At 42.6% G+C, this 18959-nt stretch overlaps 2 protein-coding genes across 2 annotated transcripts; both read right to left on the bottom strand.

Moving 5' to 3' along the window:
• Positions 1–1597: 1597 nt before the first annotated feature.
• On the bottom strand, positions 1598–5719 carry MITD1 (microtubule interacting and trafficking domain containing 1). The gene is made up of 7 exons (XM_005504675.3): positions 5331–5719; positions 5042–5143; positions 4793–4929; positions 4624–4710; positions 3860–3975; positions 3445–3505; positions 1598–3362 (listed from the first exon to the last, which is right to left on the bottom strand). The coding sequence occupies exons 1-7, from the start codon at positions 5575–5577 to the stop codon at positions 3267–3269; spliced, it is 846 nt and encodes a 281-aa protein (XP_005504732.3). The 5' UTR covers positions 5578–5719; the 3' UTR covers positions 1598–3266.
• A 7319-nt stretch (positions 5720–13038) lies between these two features.
• Positions 13039–18132, bottom strand: LOC102084219 (lysozyme g). The gene is made up of 5 exons (XM_005504654.4): positions 17929–18132; positions 17187–17276; positions 16378–16574; positions 14433–14571; positions 13039–13639 (listed from the first exon to the last, which is right to left on the bottom strand). The coding sequence occupies exons 1-5, from the start codon at positions 17933–17935 to the stop codon at positions 13506–13508; spliced, it is 567 nt and encodes a 188-aa protein (XP_005504711.1). The 5' UTR covers positions 17936–18132; the 3' UTR covers positions 13039–13505.
• Between the last annotated feature and the right edge of the window lie 827 nt (positions 18133–18959).

Genomic DNA, 18959 nt, shown 5'->3' with positions numbered 1-18959 from the left:
AATCACATTTCTGAGGCTGTGGCATGAAGGAAGAGTTGGGTGGAAAGTTAGGGTGACTGAGTCCTGCTGGACTTAAAAGACTTACGATTGGGTTGCTAAGGTCATTCTGATTTCCAGTGTCCTTGTTGTCCACACAGACAACCCTCAGCAGGGATTTCAAAAGGTCCCTCACCTTTCTGAGCTGCACTAAGGGGGTTTTGGCAGGGATTAGTCTGCGATCCTCCCAGGTGAAGCAGGGCATATGAATCCAAGTCACAGCACCAAATTCTGTCATAGAATAACTGGAATGCAAGTTTGATCAGGTCCAAACAGCAGCGGTTTATTGCTATGAGAGAGAACACAGAGCAGCAGAGGGACTACCTCTGCTGATACGACCTCCGCCCAAGTGAGGCTGTTACTGAGTTGATATACTGCTGGGTTATACAACTCATTCTTCATGAAACCATCAAATAAGCACCATGATGTGGTAACTAACAGTGGCCACTGAAATTCTTCAAATAAGGAGGCTCTAAGCAGATTAGGAAGCCCTAAGCAGTCTCTCCTTTTATGAATACTTGCCTCTTTTGCTAATTAAATTGTGCTGACCAGAGGAGACCCTTACCTGCAAATATTTAACAAGTGAGGCCTGCAAATGGCTGTGAGGTGTTACTATGTCCCTTCCACACTGTCCCCTTTACAAGATGGCTGGTCGATCGGCATTCAGGAGGAGGAATTTGCATTGCTGAGGTGACCTGCCTTTAGCTAGGGAGAGCAGTCAGTGGGGGTGAATCCAGCCCTTGGCTGGGATTGGCAGCCATACTGCAGGGCTGAAGGACAGACTCTGGTAGGGAAGGTGGCTTAAGGTCATCTCCACTGATTGTGCCAGGAGGGACAGTCCCGGCTGCACAACCCAGGTGATGACCTGACATACTAAGTGTGAGTGGCAGCACAGAATATGGCCTGGAGTCAGTAAATTGCAGAACTGCACTCTCAGATTTCTCTGATAATTTTTTCCCTGCTCATCAACACCTATTCCTCTTCACACCTGGTGTTCATACTGGCAGTGAAAGGAACTATTCAGAAATAAAGGGCTTATAGGTAAAAATTGCAGTGCGGCACCAACTGGGACGTCACTAAAGGCTTAGCTGGACATAGGTACAGATACCACATATTCATGAGATCTGCAAAAGAAAGCCATGGTCTTAGCTACTAATTTATAGTCTCACTATAAAACAGAAAACATTCTGGCAATGAAAAGGCTGGAGAGGGAAGACCATGCTTGCCTTGTGTGGTATTTGTAGAGGACCACATCATAGGAGCTTACTACCAGAACATACAGGCATATTGTATTACAACGTGGAGAAAACATAAAGATTTTTATTTCCAATTGAGTATAAGGATTTATAGTTGATCTATAATATTTAAGGTGGCTTTTTATTTTGCCCCTGTGTGTTTGAAATGGCTGGACTATGTTAAAACATACAAAGCTTGACATTTGGGAAGCTTACTGAATTTACAGTGAACCTTCTCCCAAACATGACTGATCTATAAGGCATTACCCAGCTTCCTTGAATTACCCTATGTAGTGCAGAGAAGAATTCAAACAGAGGACTAAAACTACAAATAATAAAAAATAACCTTTATTCCCATTAAAAATAGGCATATATTATATACAACTGAAGAAATCTGATGACAATCACCAAAAACCTAGTATCACAGCAGCAAGCCAGGGAGCTTCTATGGAATGTTTGAGGGGACTGACTGGTCGCGTACAGCTTCTGTGGCACATATATTATTCTTTTTGCTGATGTAACACTGAAAAGCTGACACATTATTATGCAAAAGGATAAAGAAGGCAAACCACTGGCAAACTGTGACCCAAAGAACAAGGCAACGACCAGCTCTGTTTCTTCTTGATAGCTATGGAGTAGATTTGTTGCATTAGAAGCAAGAATAAAAGGAAAGCAGCATTAGATGATAGAAGGTGAAAGAACAATAAAGCAAATAATAAAAAAATGATCATGAAATAGACCAGCCATCCAGAAAAAGAAACATAGGACAGAGAAAAAGTTCTAGCACTGAACATGCTACTAGAATATGGAGGCTTATTGTATTACAAAATACAGAAAACGTAAGGCACGTATCAGTCCTGAGGCTGAAAAGACTTTGATGTGACCTGTAAAAGAGGCTACTGCCTGTTTTTCATGTCAGAATACAGGACTTTGCTGGATTTGTGCTGACAATGATCGAGAACTCATGTGTTAGGAGAAAAAGCAGCAGCAGCTCAGGTGCTACCTTCTGCTTTACAGAGGATTAAGTAAAGACAAGAAAAGACTTTGTCTTTCTTCCAATTAGCACATTCCTTAGAATCATTATTAATAACAAAGTTTCAGGGTATCCAACTTGTGGCAGAATTTTAAAATAAATTCCTATTATTTAGGGGACTATCTTAGTAGCAAGGAAATAGGTTACTGCAGTTCAGACTGGCATGACTAGCTGGAAAGACAATAAACGTGCAAGTCAGGGAAAAGTTTGGCAGAAGATAATGCAACCTTTCCACACCTAATGCTAAGGATGGAAACCAGGCATATGACCATGTATCACAGAATAAAAGAACGTACGCAAGTGATGGAGAAAAAATACAGCTGTTTGCATCCTTTCCAACCCAACATCCATCATGCAGAGACAAATAAGATGACCCTAAAATGTCTCTATGCAAGGAGTTTGGAAAATTGTATGTTATATTTGAGGTTACTAGTAAAGTCTGCAAAATCAGGTATTACGGGTTTGACCAAAACACACCATAACAGTAGTCATGACCAGAATACAGGAATTAAAGGAAATAAATAAGGCTGCTTATAAAAGAGGACATGTGGCAGCCCACTTTCAAATGTTTGTGAGGCAGTCAAATAAAGATTAAAAAACCCCAAATTTGCCTCAAGACAAAAACTAACAGTAAAAATAGCAATGACAAAAAACGAGCCTTTGAGAGACAGTATTGAGGGTCTGTTATGAAACCAAGATAAAATTTAGACATGGATTGTATTAATTAAGATTATGGGAGATAATTAAGATTACGGGAGAAGTACAGTGGAGGAACTGTATAGTTGTGCTTTCTCACACTGAAAAAATCTCAAATGTTCTTAAACCTATAGATTATAAAAGCTGTGCTAGACTAAGCACTTAGAGGCGTTGCTTCTAAGGGTGGACAGCTGGATTCAAGCAGCACGTTCCAGCCTTACATTTTTATGCTTATAAAAACACTCATTAAAAGCAGTCATATCTGATCACATTTTCTTTATATGTTTGGTATGAAAGACATCCACTGTTGTTTCATGACAAGGTCGCAAGTCAAAGTCACAGTATCCAATGCTGAAATGACCCTGCAGAAATTAACAGAATTGACATGGTGAAAATACTATCAGCTCTTCTACAGAATAAGTTAAGAGGTCAAAGCATTCTTACCAGTGGTTTCTTAAAATAATCAAGACCCCTTCCAATCTTAATCATCCATCCATTGTTGAATCTGTTGTAAAAATTCACAAATTTGAATACTATGAGTATGCTGAATAAAAAAAGTTATATCCACAAGATGCACAAGCTCCTTGTTTCAGTCACAATTATTTCCTAGTGTAGCTGATACCTGTATGGACACTGTTCTGTATAAAGAGACATCTATTATGTTCACAGTTAGAACACAAACTATGGAGAGCTGATTTTATCCAGTGAGGGCCACTGCCTTTCACTTTTGTTAACCACAGCTGTAATTAGAAGTTGTTCCAAAAGTAGTCCGACTTCTAGTTTTCAACTTGTCTGGTTGTTTGACTTAAGTAGTTTGACTTCAAATAACTGGCATTCACTGATTTTTTATATCACCCACCTAATTTCTCGATCATGTATTGAAGAAGAAAATGTGATATTCAGTGTTATTCCATAATTTCTCAATGATTGTTGTATTTCTTCCAAGCCACTTATCTGCTGACTCCTCCCACTACCCTGTTAAAAGTAAAAATAATGTGTTTTCCTTTTTTAATCATGTATTCTACTTCCGGCCACCTCTTCCTAAACTCACCAACAAAACCATTTTAGTAATAACTTAAACCAAAAGGAAGTAACTTGGATGAATGCAGATTTGCAGTTTCAGAGATAGGATAAAAAGCAGACATTACACATACACTTGCTAAGGAATGCTGAGGAGGTGCTCACTCTCAGCTCTCTGAAACTAGATACCTAATACTATTTGAGCCAAAATAAATGCAGTGATAGTTTGAGAGGTTTTAACTCATCAAAGCCTCTAAAATGACAACTATATACAGTTCCTGGAAGATAAAAAAACATGTCTCAATAGATGCTTTGGCTCTGATGACATTTTCCGTAACAAAACTTTCACAAAAATATCTTTTCCATTTAAGATTCTGTTTACCAAGAATTTGTTAGAGTAATGAGAAAACTCTTAACTTATAAATTGCTTATATTTAACTCCCACTTCTTATTTTTCTTTTAATCTGTGTCTTCTGATGAAGGCTCAGTCTAACACATACTGGTAAGTAACAACAAATCTATATTTAAAGACATTGTATATACATATTTGCATGTGGTAACACCTGATTATGGGGAAATAGAAACCAAAGTCTAGACACTTACTTTATCATAGGAAGTGAGGAGGTGGATTGTTTTCACCTTGCACGGCCCCTTAACTAGCATCTCACAGAATCGTAGAAAGTTATACAACTGCAAAAGTGTTATTTAATTTAGTAACTTGGAACTTTTTTAGTAGTTACATCTGTATTAGTTACACTGAATATCTACTTGCCTGATGAACACTCCTAATGTACGGGTCCTCCACCCAAACTTCAGAAAGAATCTCAGTGAGGTACTCTTGGAAAACCTTTTCGTAGCTGAAACCTGTTGCATTGTCCTCTATCCTGATTTGCTTATGGTTTTTGCCATCTGAAAAGAAGTCTCTCTTTCAGTAAACATCATGACATAACTCCTGCCTTAACTGCAACGTTCACATGACAACAGGTATTTAAATGCAAACAGGTACACCCCAGCTCCATACCTTGTTTCTCTTTTTCAATGTGTTTCTTAATGTCTTCAGCTCTGGTCATGTACTCGGATATTCTCCTTCGGTAACGCTGCTTTTTGGCCTCATCCTTCGTGGCTGTGGATCAAAGGCGCCCAGGCCAGCTCTCCTCAAGGCAGGGGGCACACACCCCCAGCGTCCCCGCCAGCCGACAGGGGACCGAGGCCGTCCAATGCGGCTCGTGTCTCCTCAACGGCTGTAGCAAACTGCTGCCCAACCGCCCCTCACCCGCCCAACCGCCCACCGCTGCCGCCCCGCCCGGTACCTTTCACCACCTGCAGCAGGAGGTCGATGCCCTCCTGGTAACACACCAGCGACTCTTGGAAGCGAGACGCCAGGTCCAGCTCCACCGCCCGCTTCACCGTCTCCGCCCCGGCCCGCTCCAGCGCGACGGTGCCATCGCCCCCCGCCCGCGACATGGGCGCCACGGCGCGGACGGGGACCGGGCCCACGACCGGGAGCGGCACCAGGCGGCCACGCCCCGGGCAGTGCCGGGGGGGCACAGTACGCATGCGCTCCGCTCCCCCCGCCTCCCGGGGAATAGACACGGGCGCGGAGGAAGAAGGACGGGGTTGTGTCTCACCGTTGTCCTTCCGCCAGCGCGGGACTGAAGCGCCGCGGCGTCGGTTCCCGGCCGGAACGTTGCGCACCGAGATGGCGGCCGCTGCGGGCCGGGCCGGCCTGGGGCACACAGCCGCTTGGAAGGTGCTGGCCCGGGCTGGGGGTTTCTTTGGAAACAACCTATCGCTGGCGCCGCCCCTCTGGCCGTGCGCGACCACTCGGCGGCGGGGCCTCCTCGTGCAGCGGCGCGGGACGGCCGTGTGGAGGGGGACACGGGTGGCAGGAGGAGCCGAGCGGCGCGGTGCTGGGAGCTTCGCTCCCCGTCCCGGGGCGTCCCCGCCGCGGGGCCCGGTCGGTGTCTCCCCTGAGGGGAGAGCGCGGCCGGTGGAGGGGCCGAGGAGCTTGTGGGCGCCCGGTGTCAGCACAGGCTGTTCTTCAGCTACCCAGAGATGTGATTAACATGAGATATGTGCCCTGCCGGCCTGAGTTTGGCTACGTAATCTATGAAGAGCTATGAGGGAAATGCAGACGAGTTGAATCCTGCTCTCTTTGCAGGTGCTGGGGAAGAGGATGGAGGGGATGGCACCCACAGCATGGGTTCGTTGTCTCTTTACCAGGTCAAGGATTCCAGACTCGGTACGTGCTTCAGTAGCCAAGAAACTGAAAAATAGGGGTTAGACTGCTTAATTCTGTGCTCTCTGTGGTGTGATAGACTTCTAGAGGCTCTGAGATGCACAAGTGTGCTGAGTGGAGGGCAGAGCCCAAAGGGTTGTAGTGAATGGGGCTGTGTCTGGGTGGTGACTGGTCACCAGTGGTGTTCCTCAGGGCTCAGTTCTAGGGGGACAGCTCCGTTTGGTGTTTTTATCAATTATCTGGATGCAGGAGTTGAATGCACCATTAGCAGGTTTGCCGATGATACCAAACTGGGAGATGCTGTCAAGTCTCTCGAGGGACCAGAGGCATTGCAGAGGGATCTACATAGGCTAGAGCATTGGGCTATGATTAATGGCATGAGATTTAACAAGAACAAATGCCAGATTCTGCTGCTAGGATAAAGTAAGGCCGGGCACCAAGTATAAATTGGGAGAGGAGTGGCTGGAGAGCAGCCCTGCAGAAAGGAATCTGGGGGTGCTGGTTGACAGCAGCTGAGTGGGAGTCAGCAGTGTGCTCTGGCTGCCAGGAGGGCAAACCACATCCTGGGGTGCATCAAATGGCATAACCAGCAGGTCAAAAGAGGTGATTGGCCTGCTGTATTCATTGTTGGTATAGCCTCACCTCAAGCCCTGTGTGCCGTTCCGGGCCCCACCATTAAAGAATGGTGTGAAGGTCCTTGAATGCCTCCAGAGAAAGGCAACAGGGCTGGTACGCCTGTCCTGTGAGTAGTGGCTGAGGACTTTGGGCTTGTCTAGTTTGGAGAGAAGGAGGCTGAGAGGCAACCTCATGGCTCTGCAGCTTCCTAGGGAGGGGAAGGGGAGAGGGAGGTGCTGAGCTCTGCGTCCTGGGAATCCAGTGATGGGACACGTGGGAATGGCTCAAAGTTGTGCCAGGGGAGGTTTAGGCTGGACGTGAGGAAGCATTTATTTACTAAGAGGGTGGTCAAACACTGGAACAGGCTTCCTAGAGAGGTGGTCGATGCCTAAGCCTGTCAGTGTTTAAGAGTCATTTGGACAATGTCCTTACCAGCAGGCTTTAACTTTTGGTCAGCCCTGAAATGGTCAGGCAGTTGGACTAGATGATCATTGTGGGTCCCTTCCAGCTGAAGTATTCAATTCAATAGATAACTAAACCCAACTGATATTCTGTGATTCTCTGATGAGAAGTTTGACTTACATTTTAAATTTTTACATTTACATTTTTAGGTTATCTTTTTGCAAGTTACTGTCTAGTGTCAGTTGACTCTTTTCCTTAGAATTATTCTTAACGCCTGTGAAAAAAGTTACCATTCAGAGGCTAAGCAGAGGCTCTTCATTGAGATGCATGTGAATTAAGTGCTGTGCTTGTATAGGGTGTTGTGCCTGTATTTCTGTACAGTTACACTGCCAAATGCAGGAGTTAATGTTAATCAGCAAACCCATATAAAAATAGTTTTGACTTAATGTTACAAAAGCTACATTTGAGGTCACTTATTAGTGCTCTGACCTTCTGAAAAGAAGGACAGCTAAACATGTAAGAATTTTTACCAAGGTTGAAGTATGTTTTAGAGAGTTATTTTGTTAACAATAATAATAATTCAGATATTTAGGGGAAAAACATTGTTTTTGTGAACTTCTTATTCTAGGTATTTCAGCCACGGCCTGGAGATCACGAAAAGTATGGAGGTGACCCTGAGCAGCCCCACAAAATCCATGTTATTACTAGAATTAAAAGTGTAATTGGTCGCCCATATTGGGAAAAGAAGATAATACATGATCTTGGACTGGATAAAGTATGATTGCTGTTCTTTATATTTATTGTGTACATCAGAAATGTAGAAATATAGGGTAGAATTAAGGTGATGAGGTGTTTTTTAAGGACCTCGATTTTGCAGTCACCAAACTTGGATTGTTTTACAGCTGCTATAAATTTAGTTGAGAAAATGATGATGTGTTTAAGAACTGAGAGGAATGTTAATTGCAAGTGCCCTTTTAGTGGGAATTCAGAATATCATTATGTGGTGTTGCTCTGGATGCCTGAGGAGAACTTTACTTTGAGAATTCTGCTAAAATAATAAAAATAGATTTGTAAATACTTTGAATTAATTTTTTTTTTCTGTGGGTCACATTATTCAGATGTTGCAAATACGTAGATAAGACTAGTTTGTTAGTGAAAACGCTTCCAAATCCAAGACTTTAAGAATTTGTGTCAAAGGTGTTTTTATCAAAATTCTTTAGGCCAACAACACACTGTGTAAAGATTCATCTAGTCAGTGTTATATTGCAGAGAAAAAAATGTGTGGTTGATCAATTTAAGATCTGAAGCAAGCAGTCTTTCCCCTAAACTTTATAGTATTTTTAACAGTTGGAAGAAATTTGAATATATTGATAATGTAATGGGAATGAAGCTGAATTTGTTATTTTACCGGAATAGAGTTTGATGAAGTTTTGATTTCATATTTTCATATGTGTTCTTGATGCATGAGATTTCTCTAAATATTACATTTGCAAATGTGGTTTATATTTTTACTGACAGTGTGAAAAGTTTAGTAAATGGAGATTTGGGGGTTGGCAATGCATTTATAAAACCTGTTCTATACTTTCTACAGGCACATCAGCCAAGACTGCACAAAAATATCCCTTCTGTGAATTCCAAACTGAAGGTTGTTAAACATCTGATAAGGTTTGTTAACTATTTGTTTAATGTGGAACACAATGTAACTCTCTTCTAGTCGTAGGACTTCACTAAGCAAACTCTTTTGTCTGTAGAATACAACCACTGAAACTACCTTACGGGTTGCCAACGGAAGAGGAAATGTCGGACACCTTTCTTACAAGCAAGGGAGAGCTTGTCATTAAACGGCGTCTGAAACCTGTGGAGCAGAAAGAAATTAAGCCATAAGATGTCCTTGTTGGATTTATATTTTATAAAATAAATAGTTTAACTCTTGAGTTAAGAGTTTGTTTATTAAATGTAAGCTTAATTAGTACACTGTCTGGTATGAGTGATGGAGGTGACACTGCTTAAAGAAGGATTACATGTGGATTACATGTGTGCAAATATAAAATTCAAGATTGGTAATGTTTGCCTGAAATATTAAATGAATGATAGGCTTTCTTTCCTTGTGTTTTAACTTTGTGGCTAGATTACTGCAGTTTATGGCTAGTTATGAGAGAAGATGAAGTCAGATAAGCAGAGAAATAAGTAGAATAGATTTAGCTATTGCTGGTGAGGGCATTTCCAGCTAATAGTAAAGGTTTGCAATGACAGTGCATGACTTCATCTTTATTGTGTGAAGGAGGGAACTGGAGTTGAAAAGCCCTCTGTTTACCAGTTACACAAGAGCTGACTGGCTGTCCACCGAGAGTGTCATTTGGTTGAGGCAGGCATTTGGGGGACTTACCTTGTTAACCAGCTCTCACGCTTGTTCCTAAGCAAACAGTCTGTCACCTAGACTCCTCTGTAGCTTAAAAAGTACCTGAGCTCCCTGCTTGGGAGTAACAGAAGGGAGTGATTCACATCTTGGTAGGTTGTATAATTTGTCTTTCAGGAATTGCACTGTCTGACTTCATATGTATTTCTCAATCCTAAATGTTTAGTAGTACTAGCCTAAGAGCTGCAGTCTATGTGAAAGCTGATACTTGTCCTTTTCTAAAATTGCAGACTTTAGAAATCTGGAGACCCTAAAGCATGCCTCTGATGCAAGTTAGTAATGATGGGCTGCAAGCTTATAAAATAACAGTTTTTACTGAAGGATCTCAAATAGTACTGTATGCATATTTTTATTTACAGTTTTAAGAATTGTGGCCAAAGTTAGCAAGCCGCTTCTGTATCTAATGGTAAAGCAGTTTTCATTCCAGCGAGCATAAATTGCATAGTTTAACAGGCTGTGAGCCTCTCCCACGCTACACACGCTGCAGAGTTAATCTTAATGACTGTATGTTGTGAGATCAGAGGGATACAGTTGCTGAAAATGAATGTTTATCCTTTCTGCATGCTTGCAGAGAAGAGTAAACACTAGTAGGAGTGTTCAAAGGAACAGACATATTGATAGAGGAACATAAAAGCTGAAGACACTGTGTGCAGAAGAAAAAGAAGGAAAGGCCATGGTAATGGCATTGAAAAGTAATGGCTTCTAGGGGCCTGCTGAAGGCAGAAATGTGAAATTGAGCTGAAAAAATATCAATTTCTCAACAAGCTACAGGCTATGGTTGGACAGATGCAGAAAATAACTGCTGTCAGTCTGAAGTGTATAGATTAGCAAGGCAAAAGTGAAGCAGAGAAATGAATGTTGCTTTTCTTCCCTCCCTGCTTACTTCCAGCGTCTACATAGCATCTTGTGCTGCAGTGTGTTACAACTGCAGCCTCTGTGGGGTGGTGACCATGTTCCCACAGGGAGGTACTCAGTAAAGCTGAAATTTCAGCCCTTTTGAAGGACCATGTGTAGTGCGTTGAAGGTACGGGGCACGATTAAAAGAGGTGGCACAGGTACTAGGGCCCAGAAAATTAGGCAAATGGGTCTTGTTGCTGAGGGATAGCTAATACAAGTCTTGTAGCAAGCTTGGTGGCCCGGAGCACCCAAACCACAATTGCTCAGCCTTTCCAAGTACAATCAGGATTTGTGTCCATGGCACTGCAGCCTGGTGAATCTCCAACAGAGGGAGTGCTGCCAGTTCTGTCATACACAGAATGTGTATGGGTATGGATCTCCTATTCATTATACTATACAGATGCGACAACCTTCAAAAGTACTGCAGTGTAAACCAGAAATAATGTGCTAATGAAGAAGCTTGCTTGGTACTGTGCACAACATAAAAAGTGTGTGATAAACTACCTTAGTTAAAGCAGAGCTAATAACTGCTTCCTAAGTACAGAAAAAGGAAAATGCTTTAGATAGTACTTGTTATTTCTGGGTAAGATTTAGCTACAAGAGATGCTTACAGCTGTCTTTAATTGACAAGACGGCAGTTTTCATGGGAAAGGAAATAGTGCTTTCTTAAGATCCTTAATATATGTGTGGGTTTTGACATTTCCAAAATAGTATTTCCTCCAAGGTCACAACTGTCATACGGTCAATCTCCTATCCCAAACCTTCTGTCTATAAGCATACTTCCTCTAAAGATTTGCTGTCAGCTCTAAACCCTGAACCAAGAGGGTGCATAAACAGCATGTTTCCACATCTTTTCATTAATGGAGCATTGGAAATGCTTCATGTAAATTGTCATGAAGCACAGGTAAGAGATGCCGCCTTTTTGTGCAGGGAACAAACAGGCTGACCTCAGATGATGGCAAAATACCTGTTGGAAGGTGCCTTGCAGGTCTCTAGTCCAACCTCCTGCTCAATGCAGGGCCAGCGCTGAGATCAGACAGGTTGCTCAGGACTTTGTCCAGTCAAGTCTTGAAAACCCCTGAGGACAAGGACAGTGGAGCCTTTCTGGGCAGCCTGCTCTGCTGTTTGGCTGTCCTCATGGGGAAAAGGTTATATGCCAAGTACAGTCTTTTACCCAGTCTGAGCTTCTCTTCTTTGAGCTTATGCCCCTTATGCCTTTGTCATTTCCCAACTTGCACTACCAGGAGGAGCTGGCCTGGCTCCGTGTCCTCAATCATCCCTTGCAGGTAGGCACTGTGGGGCTGCTGCGAGGTCCACCTGAAGCTCTCCCTTCTCACAGGACAAGTGCTCCAGCCTCAGCCACCTTGGTTTCTCTCCACGGAGTTTGCTCAACTTAATTGGTCTTTCCTGTGTCAAGAGGGCCCAAAACTGGACACTACTCTAGGTGTGGTCTAAGTACTTAGTAGAGGCGTATAATCCCTTCCCTTGGTCAAGCTGTGCTTCTGAGCTCTGAGCAACCTGATCTAGTTGAAGATGTTCCTGCTCACTGCAGGGGGGTTGAACTAGGTATCTTTAAAGGTCCCTTTCCACCCAAGCTGTTCTGTAATTCCGTGATTCTCTTCATGCAGCCCAGGGTACCCTTAGCTGCCTGTGCTGCTTGGGCACACAGCTGCCTCATACTGAGCTTGCTTCTTGGATAGGAACCATTGGCTGTGTCTACCTGCTGTAGCATTTAAAGTATATTCAAACAATTTTTTGGTGCAATATATGGTAGCAGTGTGGAAATGTGCTGTTTTAATTTAAAAAAATCTATTTCTGTGCTATTGTTCTGTTACAGGTTCATTTACTGTTTCAGATTTGGTAATTCATACTGCAGTGTGAGTAGATCAATACAATACAATTCTAATAATAACATCAGGATAGTATTAGTTACAGGTACTCTATAAAAGTGCACCATATTTAAAGCAAAAACAACCCCCTGTACTCTTTGTTATTAATCCTTTTGCCCCTAGTGGTACGCTTGAGAGTTCTTTTTAACCACTCTTAACCACGTTTCTCCCCTATGTCTTGAAATGGCTGAATGAATCCGACATCTCTGAAGCTAAGGCTTCCAAAAGCTTTATTATATGATTGATTAAAAGGATCTGTTTATTGTGCATAAACTCGCATCATATTTTATAAACTATACGCCACTAAAACCACGATGGAATGTGCCTATTTTTACTGCACACCCTGCACTGAAGCTATCAATAGAAGTATTCATTAGAGTAGCTCGAGTTTTATGGATTGTTTGCAACTGTAAAGGCTAAAATGGAGTAGCATCAAGGGCAAAAGAATGCCAAGGATAGGTTAGCATTTTCCCTCCTGTTACAAGAAACAGCCACTTTGTGGTCACATCACCAAAGTTAAGAGCAATTATTCTGAAAGGATATGATACACTGATACACTCTTCTTGTAGATTAAACATATATGATATTTATTGCAAATATCCAATTCCAAAGTTGCAAATTGTTAACAATCAGATTTGTACTGCTGTTAGACACATGTATTTACAGATAAAATCTAAAGCAAATAAAATCTTGTTAAGCAGCGTATAACTTTCTTGCAGCATTAATCTGCTGCTTGAGAAGCTGCAAGCACAGATGAAAACTCTGCCTAGATATTCTCATGAAGTGAGATAAAAAAATAAATGGCAAAAGATAGGTTGCGGTTTGGATTATTAGTAGTGTTATCTTTTAAAGTTTGTTTGTTTGTTTTAGCCTTAGCTGAAAAAATAAATCATTGAAAGCTTGCACTTGTTTCTGGCTTTATTGCCTGCTCCCATTCTAACTGTTTCTGGGGGAGAAATCCAGGGTTTTTAAAATTAGAAGCAAAGTACACAATCAGTGATTCAAATCTAATAATTACTCAGATATCTCAATATCCATTTCTCTTATAAAACTTGGCTCTTGCAACCACGTCATTGGCATAGTCATGGTGTGTTGTGCCAATATCCATCCTGTCGTAGCTCCGGACATTGTTTGCTCCCGCGTTATAGGCTGAGATCCCACCTGAGGTGAAAGTGAAAGCAACACACAAACAGAGGTGAAACTTCGTCAGTAAATAACCAACCAAACAAAAATAATAACTTACATGCATTGCTTTAGTTTGTAGCTCTCTTTTCACCAGTGTTGTTGGCCAAAGAATTACTATTTCCAGCTCTTTTTTTCTCACTGAGGTGTTCCTTTTATGTTTTAACTTTGTGAAGAAATTATAATTTCCTTCTTTACATCCAGACTTGGTTTTCATTGTCCCCTTGCTGTATTTTGCTAATGTTAATGTTTTCAGTTGCGTGACTGTTTCCTTTTGTGCATATTTCTTCACGCCTACCCGCACATATAACCGCAGACACCTTTGTATGGTAGTTGAAATAAAGGGACCCAACCATAACAATGGCTTCAGCTGTAATCAGCTCTCAGGAATATAACCATATTTCCTCCAGAGAGGACCTTACATTTTCAAAATTAATGTGTTCGTTCTTCAGAGTTGCTTGGATAGTAACTTTTTGTAGGTGGGTATAGGAACACAAAGCAAGTGAAATGGAGAGAGGAAGAGAAAACCCACCCTTACTCCTTGCAACTGAAAAATGTCGTGATATTTGCCAAGTTTTCCAAAAGCCTGCTAGAAAGCTAACCAAATCTTATTCCTCTTTTTCTTTTAGTGAGTATTAAAGAATATTGTTCCACGCTTCAATAAAATGAAGAGAGCGACAGGGTGTGTTTACTTTTCTGATGTGCATGGTTATACAGCATTATCACTCTTGACTTTTATATGTGTGAAGTGTTTTAAAGTTGACAAAACTACCTTTGAGCTGCTGTTCCTTTGTCCAAGTTGGGAATTTCCTCTCAATTTCGTTTATCATCCCGCATAAAATCTCTGTGCCTTGCGCTATGTGCTCTTTACTGTCCCATGACCCGACGATCTTATGGTACCGTTTGTCAACCTGAAAGTGAGACAGCAATACCAGCACACCAGAAACCCTGCTATTTATCCAGAGCTCTTCATTGTTTACAGGCTGCCTGTATTCATTCTGATCTTTAATCTCATCATTTACCTCTTTTATAATTGCATAGAGGAAGCAAGCTCAGCTCAAGGTGCAGGGGAAGCCAGCAGATGTGTGACCAGCAGACTGTCAGAGCACTGAAGAGGAATGCCTGCCCCACCTCCTTGTCTGTCAAGGTCTTAAAAAAACATCACAGCTGCTGCTGTAAAAGTGACGGGGTACAGAAAGCAGAGTTACTGCTGCTTAAGCTTTTCCAGCTGAAAGGGAATTGCTCCTTGCCTCCCCAGCTACATCAAGGGTGGGAAAATCCCTGTTTCATCTAGGGAACTCCCTCGCATCTCTGCCCCAGTCCTTCTCCCTCTTCACCTCGTATCCATGGGGTAGTAAAGCATAAGTCTGAGGAGGCTGGAGCTGTTACAAAAGCAGATCCCAACAGATACAGCAAATGTTTAGGGACTGCATGAATAAGCACACAACTTGGCAAACCAGTAAGGCATGAATGTAGGCATGAATAATGAAGCAAGATCTCCCACTAGCCAGGGCCCTGTGGTGCATGTAGGGTAATTAACCTGACTGTGTGTAGCTGCTTAGTTAAAAGAAATGCTTTCTGAAACAAGACTTATTATCTAAAGTATGAAATAGGGACAATTAATCTCTTAATTCCCAAGACATTGCTGGGAAGCAAGCAGTGGTTTCACGGTGTAAAAGCAGCCTGCTCATGCCCTGACTCTCAAAGAATCGCAGAATGTTAGAGATTGGAAGGGACCTCAAAAGATGATCTAGTCCAATCGCCCTGCCAGAGTAGGAACATCTAGATGAGGTTACACAGGAAGGTGTCCAGGTGGGGTTTGAATGTCTCCAGAGAAGGAGACTCCACAACCCCCCTGGGCAGCCTGTTCCAGTGTTCTGTCACCCTTACTGAGAAGAAGTTTCTTCTCGTATTTAAGTAGAACCTCCTGTGTTCCAGTTTGTATCCATTGCTCCTTGTCCTATCATTAGTTGTCACCGAGAAGAGCCTGGCTCCTTCCTCGTGACACTCACCCATTACATATTTATAAACATTAATGAGGTCACTCCTTAGTCTCCTCTTCTCCAAGCTAAAGAGATTCAGCTCCTTCAGCCTTTCCTCATAAGGGAGATGCTCCACTCCCTTAATTATCTTTGTTGCCCTGCGCTGGACCCTCTCCAGCAGTTCCCTGTCCTTCTTGAACTGAGGGGTCCAGAACTGGACACAATATTCCAGATGTGGTCTCACCAGGGCAGAGTAGAGGGGAAGGAGAACCTCTCTCTACCTACTAACCACCCCCCTTCTAATACACCCCAGGATGCCATTGGCCTTCCTGGCCACAAGGACACAGTGCTGGCTCATGTTCATCCTGCTGTCTACCAGGACCCACAGGTCCCTTTCCCCTATACTGCTCTTTAATAGGTCATTCCCCAACTTATACTGGAACCTGGGGTTGTTCCTACCCAGATACAAGACTCTACACTTGCCCTTGTTATATTTCATTAGATTTTTCCCCACCCGACTCTCCAGCCTGTCCAGGTCTCGCTGGATGGCAGCACTCACCAGGGTCCTTCCCCTGTGCCAGGAGCTAACAGCTGAGTGAGCATCAGCTTTATTCTGGCCAGAGAGTTGGCTGAAAAAGTTTAGGGTGTTGCCTTTCAACAGGGCCCCTGCTACTCTTCTGACTTTCTGCTTCAAAAGAAGGATAAAGTTTGTGGTTTTAAGAAAGTTGAGCATACCTGCATTAAACCAAATGCGTTTCCATGGTCACCCCAGCCGTCTTTCAGCACTGACCCAGCATGTGACTCTCGAGAGATAATACCAGCAATCACAGCTGGATCAACACACTTGCTGTTGCCAACTTCTGTAATCTTGGCTTTGTATTTCTCCATGTTCTTTAAATCTTTTTCTGCAATCTTCTCTGAGGCAAGAACTCCTACAACACAATGTGCATGACTTTTCCTTTCGTTTTTAAAATTGGAAACAAGCTGTTCTAACAGTCATTATGACCGAGCTGACTTTTTGAATCCTTCTGAATCTATTTAGAGAGAAGCAATGATAGAATTGACCCATTTTGCTGAAGGGTAAGTGCCGAAGAAATTAATACACAGATTATATAAAATATGGTGGGCTTTTTTTTCAAATAGAGAGGGTGGTTCTCTAGCGTGCAGACTAAAAGACAGATCTTTTTTTAAATCTAAGCCTTCGGATGGATTAGTCCCAGATTTACTTCCTTTTAATTCAGAACTATAATGGGGAAATGTTCAGAAACTTAGGTCATGAGGGCAATACTCTTAAGGGAAAAGGAGGCTTGATGGCAGGGGTTGGATGCACCCAGGAGACCTTGCATTTTCCCTGTGATGGTTTACAATATTGTCTCAAAGGCAATTCTATTTGCAACATAAACTTATGTGTCCAAGTAGGATCTTTATTGGTTATGGAAAAATCAGCTCGTGTGGCAATGACTGACGGCCAGAGACCGTGATCCATATGGGTGTGAACTTCTGCATAGATACAAGGGGAGATGAACAGCCCAATCAGCACCTACCTGAGTAGCTCAGACCTTCTGGTTTCGCAGTTGCCTCTGAAGCTCCAGTTGTTTCAACATTCAGTATATTCCCATAATGACCCAAACAGCCTAAAAGCAATATTTATAACCAGATGTCAAGCCAGCATGGTGTGTGATGCATGCCATTAAAATGCTTTCAGATCCATGACTGAAACCCCTGGCATCATTTTGATAGTAGTGCAGGATTTGTGCTAGCAGATGCTGTCACAGTATAGTATGCTCTGGAAAGGATTACCTTTTGGTTGTACTAGCATAAAGCCACAGTGTAGCTGGTGCTTTGTGTGCAGTTAATTTCCCCTAATTTTAGCTTGCCTAAAACTTAGCTGTCTAGTCTAAGCTTGTGACTTGGGCTGCCTGCATAGCCAATGGAGGAAAGCATCTCCAAAAGATGTTTTTTCTATTTTAAAAAAATAAATCTGTGAGAGTCAAAAGAAATCCTATAGTACTTACTGGCTCCAGCTTGCTTTTTCATAGTACCATCAACAAGAAAAATCGAAGAGAAACATCCTTCAGTTACATCCATTACAATTTATCTGACTTGTAGTTTGTTTGACTTGTGATTTATCTGCATTTATCCGTTGTCTAAACACACGGTTGCAGAATGGAAAACAAGCAAACAGCAACTGAGTAGAACAATGCTAACCTGAGCCTAGCAGTTAATGGAACACATACTTTGGTACAGTGAATTATTTACAAGAAATATTAGACAAACATCACAGACCTGACATGTTTGCTGCAGGATGTCTCCCCACCTTCTCGCCACACTTCCTAGAGACAAATGGGCTTTTTATCAGCTGTCAGTATTTTGGAGCAGCTGACTCAGGGCACTTCCCACATGCCTCTGTATTACGGGAAGCAGGAACGCCTAACAACTTCTTTTACATCCGCCCAAACACAACAGGGTTTCTGCTCTACAGCACAAACACAATTACTTTTTTAAAAAATGAAATACCTTTTAATGTAGTTTTAAACCCCGTTGCTAACACTTTGGAAGTAGGAGGAGCCTTGTCTGAAAACAACTGCCCCCCTTCAGTTGCTGGGGGCAAGAACGTGCTGACAGTGGGGAAACAGGAACCTGCGTTTTTGCGTGTAATAAAGTTCCTGCAGCAAAAAGATGACACAGAGCTGCAACTGCTGAGAACTTGGATATGCAGAGACTATGCCAGGTCCCTGTTGTTATCCCCTCTTCTGCAGCGACAGCAAAGGTGAAGGCACAAACTCAAATAAGTAGGGAGCATGGATCAAAGCTACCGTAGCTGCTCAGCAGTGAGGAAGAAAGCCGCTGGATGGCAGACCTCCCTGTCACTGCTAATCCATCCTGACATGCTTCTCCCCCACAGTAAATTTTGTGAGGGTGAAATGCTGGTTTGCTCTTTCACGTTTTAAGCTGGGGAATTCATCCCGTGTCATTGCACTGAAAGATTCAGATCTGTAAATTTTTCCTGTACTGTTGATACCTCCCATAGAGAACCAGCTTGAAAAAGTCACAGCAGCCCATGCATGGAGCTCTTCATGCTCATGATTATGAGTTTAAAGACGGTTGAAGAAGAGGGAAGTATGTCTGGTAGGAAGGAAAACAGATATGGCTCACACAGAAGTGAGATAAAAAAAAAATGAAAATTCAAAATACCACTGAAGATGTTTCACAAACCAATATCTCCAAACCGCCTGTGCTATCATTTGCTTATTGCTGGAGGACAATCGTAAAGGATGTACTAATTTGCTTCTGCTCCCTCACAGTAATTGAGGCAG

The sequence above is a fragment of the Columba livia genome, chromosome 1 (genome assembly GCF_036013475.1).
Source record: "Columba livia isolate bColLiv1 breed racing homer chromosome 1, bColLiv1.pat.W.v2, whole genome shotgun sequence".
Taxonomy (NCBI): domain Eukaryota; kingdom Metazoa; phylum Chordata; class Aves; order Columbiformes; family Columbidae; genus Columba; species Columba livia.
Note: the sequence above shows the minus strand (reverse complement) of the source record. Positions and strands in the feature narration are given on the sequence as shown.